The following is a 5,436-nucleotide window of genomic DNA, read 5'->3' on the forward strand; positions in this document are numbered from 1 at the left end:
GTAAGCACAGTAGGTGCACACCGCCACCTACTGTGCATGAGTGTGTAGCAACACTACCATTAAATTATATTTTTTTATTATGCCATTATGCCAACAGTGGCAGAATTCAATTGCCTTGACCAAGCAAACAAAAGAGATGATCAAATAGCAAGAAACAAAATCATACATTTTTAATTTTTTTCTCTTTTCAGATAAGTACTCCCTCGTTCCACAAGTTCATAAGCCGGAAAATGAAATTATCAAGGAGGCAAAAGGTGAGGTCTGCCTTTTGACATGTTTTGCTTTTATAAATGTGCCTGCATGTTTGAAACATTTAGTTTTTAATCAATACAGTCTTAAGTGTTTTAAATGTCCATGCAATGTTCTTATCAGACGTGCAAAGTTTGCTCGAACATGTCTAGCGTATTTTACAAAAGCATAAATACATCCAGATTTGTTTAGTGGAGTTAATTTAACTGGTTTGCTCTTCAACATACTGAACAAGACATGCCAAATAATATCAAATAAAAAAGACAAAATTCAAATAAATCAGTGGTTGAGTTCAGCAAATCACAGTCAGGCTGACAAATGTCTTCCGTCTTGCTTTTAGGGTCAAATTTCACAAAGAGTTGTCTGGTGTTTGTTCCCGGTGCTGGGATACCGTCCGTTGACGTCATTTGGTTGGTCGAAAATAAGGTCATGTTTGATTCTGAGCCGTCTGACCGCATCTACACATCAGACCTGCGGTTGGTACATTTAAATTAACTTCTGCTAGTGGAAAAATGATGCCACCTTTTAAGGCCGACGCTTTCAATGATTCGACTTTCTAACAGTTCGTGGACCCAAGATGAACCAAAGGGTGTGTGGTTGGAGCGGCTGCTTCTCTTCTCCGAACTGAAGGAGGAGGATTTCTACCTCAACTACACCTGCAGGGTCTTCAGTTCCCGGGGCTACCCGGACGGATACTTTACTTTGTTACCAGCAGGTAAAGCTTGTGGATATCAGATTTTCTTATGGTGCTCCACTGTGCATTACATAGCATGAGCTGTGCACAAATTGAAATTACAAAAATAAATCAGCTTATTGAAAACACACTAGTAAAATAAAAAACAACAACATGCTTTTAGATAAAAAAAGTTTTGCGCTAGGATGAGGTGGGTTTTTTCCCCCCGGCAGAATCAAAATTTGTGTATTTTGCAAACTGGCAATGGAAATNAAAAAAAAAAAAAAAGAGTCTGAACAATATTTTGTTTGTTTTCTATTTACATAAGAAAACAAAAGGGGGAAATATAAAACATTTCTGATAAATCTTTACATTTAGAACATCTCATAGTCTACTTTCAATTCTAGACAGAAGATTTGGAAAACTTGTGACACCCTGGAATATTTTAGTTTTGGAGAATAGTAACATGCAAAATTGCTTTCAAATTTTTAAATAATATCAACAGGGGGTGGAGAAGAAAGAGACTCTAGTTCCTAGTCGATTTATAGATATGGTTAATTATGAATTTATTCATTTGACATTGGTATATTGTGAGTTTATTTAATGAGCTCTTACAGTGCCTTCCTGCATGACTGAAATATAGTTATACAGAAGATCTTACTAAATTAAAATTGGTAATGTAAAACTGAATAGCTTCAATCAGTATCTATGCCATGTTTATTTAAATATTCATGAATTTCCTGCATCACCTCTAATTTTAATTGTATAAAGTTACAGTTGGATGTAATTGTTATCATTGAGAAAACTTTGGTTAAAAGTACTATGAACTTCTACGGAGCCCCTTAAGGGAACATGGGAAAAAAATTCAGATAAAATGTGAACAACTTTTAAAATTCTAAAAAGAAAACCAGACATAAATACAACACTCAGCTGTTTTGAAAAATATCAGGATAATGGTAACATTTTCATTAATGGTATAGATTTGATTCGTTTTCTTTTTGACCTAAATTATTAAGGAAATTTTACTGGTTGTCTTAAAGCGTGGCAATTTCACAAAGATGCTTTTGTGTAGAATTGGACACTATTAACTTAATTATTTTACATATGCATTTGAATAACCAATTTCTGAAAAGTGTATGTAGCTGATATACTAAATTTTGTTTACATTTTTAATGATCTTTGATAGTTTAATTTTGAGAGGAGTTGATTCCATAATCGGTTAATTCTGAAACATCTGAGGGTGAATCATCTTAACGCATTTCTATTTTTCTTTCTCCTTGGAGCTCAGAGACTGAGGCAGTGGCCCTTATCTGAGCAGCTCCAGTGACCCTGAGCCTGGCTGAAACAAAAAAAAGGAAACAAAATCAGAGCCAACTCTTCAATTACATCACAAGCTAAAGAAAAGACATTTAATTTATAATTATGTGAGCAAAAGGTGGCATACACTTTTATTTTCTTAATTTACTTTGTGTTTTACTCCAGCAGTTCTGCTTCCTGTGGTCTGTAGGGGCCGGGTTTTGCGGGTTCAGGGCCGTGAGAGGGGGATCGCGTGGCCTCGGCGTCAGGCCTCCGCTGTTCTTAGCCACGCTGACTTGGACATTTGCACTTTCAACACATGAATTGTGCCATCTTCTGCTGGACTGCTGTTTGAGAGCAAAGACCTGCTGGACGATTCTTACACCTTCTACAGAGGTCAGTGAGGTTGGATTGATTTTTCCTGTTGTCACCTGAAGGCGGATTGCAGCTTACAGGATCTCGCATTGGATGTCTGACTGTGATCTCTGAGGAAACACCTGGTCTCCTATGGCAGAAAAGACCAACGGCTTCTGCCCGACGTGAGACGGAGGTTTGAAAACAATGATTCATCTGCTGTATCTCTCCGTCTCTCCCTCTCCCACACAAGGGGGGCCACATACTTTGTCCAGATTGTTCTGCACAGCGGGACTGAATGCTGCCCTGGACAGATTCTGATGGGGCAAATGGAACATCACATGTAAAGTTGGACTGAGACTCAGAGGCGGTCCTGTTTGTTGCCATGGTTGGTCCTGGGATTTCCCTCAGTCTACAGGTTGGAGACAAAATGGCTGCCAACAAAACTTTGTAGCTCTTAATGGTTTTTCTAGAATTTTTGAATTGTATGATGCCACTTTTTCTCACCTTAAGTTTATTTACAGCAAATTCATTATCTACTGCCTTTGCACTCTGACCTCTGCTCTTTGACCCCAGAATAAGTTTAACGGTGCAGCAGGGTGTTAGAACTCTCTGCAGTTCGCAGAAATATTGTTTGCCTGAATGATTATAACTCTGATTGTCCAACATCTGGCTAATATGTTTCTCTCCTCCAGCATGACAACAATTGAAACAGGATAAAAGTCGGTAAAATTGTTAATTTCCTGATTTACAAAAGCACAACCAACCACACTTGGTCAAAGTTCTAGTTGGTTCAAATTACAGTGGCTACAAATATGAGGACTATTATTTCAAGTTATGACTTAAATTTATTTGGAATCCATTTCAAATCTTAGGAAAATCTACTCTTCAGAAAATTACTCAACCAAATTATGGGTTTACTGCACATATTTTCGATCAACTATTAAATTCTTTCACTGAGGTGTAAACACCCTGTTTACTTTACATCCAACTGTTACAGTTAGCAATGAAAGAAAATTTGGGCTAAATGATTTGCGTGACTTTCTTAAGAGTTTCTGTATCGAAACACTAAACAGTGTTTCGATACAGAAACAGGGGGAGATGCATGGAATTAAACTATTCGAGCAAATTCTGAGTTAATCTAATCTATTGAGAAATTTTTCAGTTTTGGGCTTCAACAAAATATAAAAGAGGTTAAATCAAAATTCACAAATGTTTTAATTACTCGAATGAGTTTCTAAAGTAATACTGAATATTCTGAATTGAATACATGAAAATTAACAATGATGTCAAGATTTTAAATTGTTTGATTGCTGCTTCTCTCTTGCTATAATTCAAAATAATTTGTTTAACCAAGTCATGCAGAAAGGTCTAACCTGAACATTATATCATTTAATAAATCTAGTTGTATCAAATTTCTCCCCAAAACTGCCAAAAACATTGATAAATATGATCAACGCTACAAAGGAGTGTAATTCTGTTAAACAAATATTTTGTAGAAGGGTTTCAAGAGAACAAATTGTTCAAAGGTTAAAATTGTTGAACTTATGGGATTTAAAATCATGATGAGAATAAAATAAGTCAGTAAATATGGAGTGACAGGGTTAACTTTATTCTTGTAAAAAAACAGGCTAATCATTCTGTGAGGGTTTAAAATGGGAAGAAAATATGAGGATTCACATAAAAATTGGTCTAAATTGGGATTTACAATTGAGCATTTATGGAACTGATTAAAGGGGGTCAAACAGATTGACAGAATAAAAAAGAATCTAGTCCTATGTGTAATTGTTGATACAAGGTAATAATGCCTAAACATTTCTCATAATTTACAGTTTTTGGTCTGAGACAAAATAGGGTTGTCTTTTATTACATGAATGGAAAATATTACAAGGGATCTTGATTTGGCACGGATCATTAACTTTTCACAGTATTGATGATACTTTACAAGCCTTCAGTGTAGAGGGTTGCTTCTTGTTAAATGAGGACTATTTGATTGAAGTTAATTAAAATAACAAAAGCAAAACATTTATGTATGGTTTAAGATTTCTGGTAAAGTTTCTATTAGGGATAAATCTTATATACATTTCAAATGATATTTCTTTGATAAAACATGACTGTGGGCAGTTTTGCACATTTATTTCATAATCTGATCTTTTACATGATTTTTTGTTTGGTTTCTGATTTTGTCTGATCCTATGAATATGCCAACACTTAAACAATGTTATTCTTGAAGGTTGAAATGTGCTACTTAATTTAAGCATTTCTTTAGCTATCATTAAGAGGAGAACTGGAATAACAAATGTTACTGATATATCGATGCTCTATTGGCTTAGTATGAGAAAAAAAACCAAAAAAAAAAACAAAAAAACAACGGCAACTTGATCTTCAGCTTCAAAGAGAAGCCTTTAAATAAAGAAAAAAGAACATTATATTTACTAATCAGATGATGCAGAATCTTAAAGAACCTTCCTTGCTCTCCTCATCACCTGTGGATGCTGCTGTTCCCTGCCTGAGGTCCTCGGCTGTTCAGTGCATCCCTTCCAACACAGAGAAGGGCAGCGGTACCAATAGAACCCACCTGCCTATCAGATGGTATCCCAGAACCTAAAGACGACCGTTGAACTCCGGCTTTCTATAGTATAAGGGCAGTACTAGTATCTAGTGACAAAACAACATTTTTCCATTCACTTTAATGTTCTTTATATAATCCATTGATTTCGCTTTTTGTTGTGTTTTTTCTGTTGCAGAATGAAGTCCAATCCTTTCTGGGTGTGCCGGGGTGTGAGACTGTGGGCGCCTTCCATTGGTTTGCTGTTTTATGAATGTGTTCATTGTTCTGGCCTTTCAATACTCAGACTTCTAAG

General features: G+C 35.8%; 1 protein-coding gene across 6 annotated transcripts in view; it reads left to right on the plus strand.

Annotated features, from left to right (window-relative positions):
• Positions 1-5,436, plus strand: part of LOC103134845 (interleukin-1 receptor type 1) — a 47,872-nt gene that overhangs the window by 15,602 nt on the left and 26,834 nt on the right. Inside the window, exons 3-5 of one of the 6 annotated variants that reach the window (XM_007547320.2) lie at positions 192-254; positions 590-725; positions 813-964. The exons of the other annotated variants lie outside the window; for them this stretch is intronic. Of the exons in view, the coding sequence (XP_007547382.1) occupies positions 192-254; positions 590-725; positions 813-964 (351 nt within the window). The remainder of the gene's footprint in view (positions 1-191; positions 255-589; positions 726-812; positions 965-5,436) is intronic. 6 annotated transcript variants of the gene reach the window in all.

Source organism: Poecilia formosa, unplaced genomic scaffold (genome assembly GCF_000485575.1).
Source record: "Poecilia formosa unplaced genomic scaffold, Poecilia_formosa-5.1.2 Scaffold19, whole genome shotgun sequence".
In the NCBI taxonomy this organism is placed as follows: Eukaryota; Metazoa; Chordata; class Actinopteri; order Cyprinodontiformes; family Poeciliidae; genus Poecilia; species Poecilia formosa.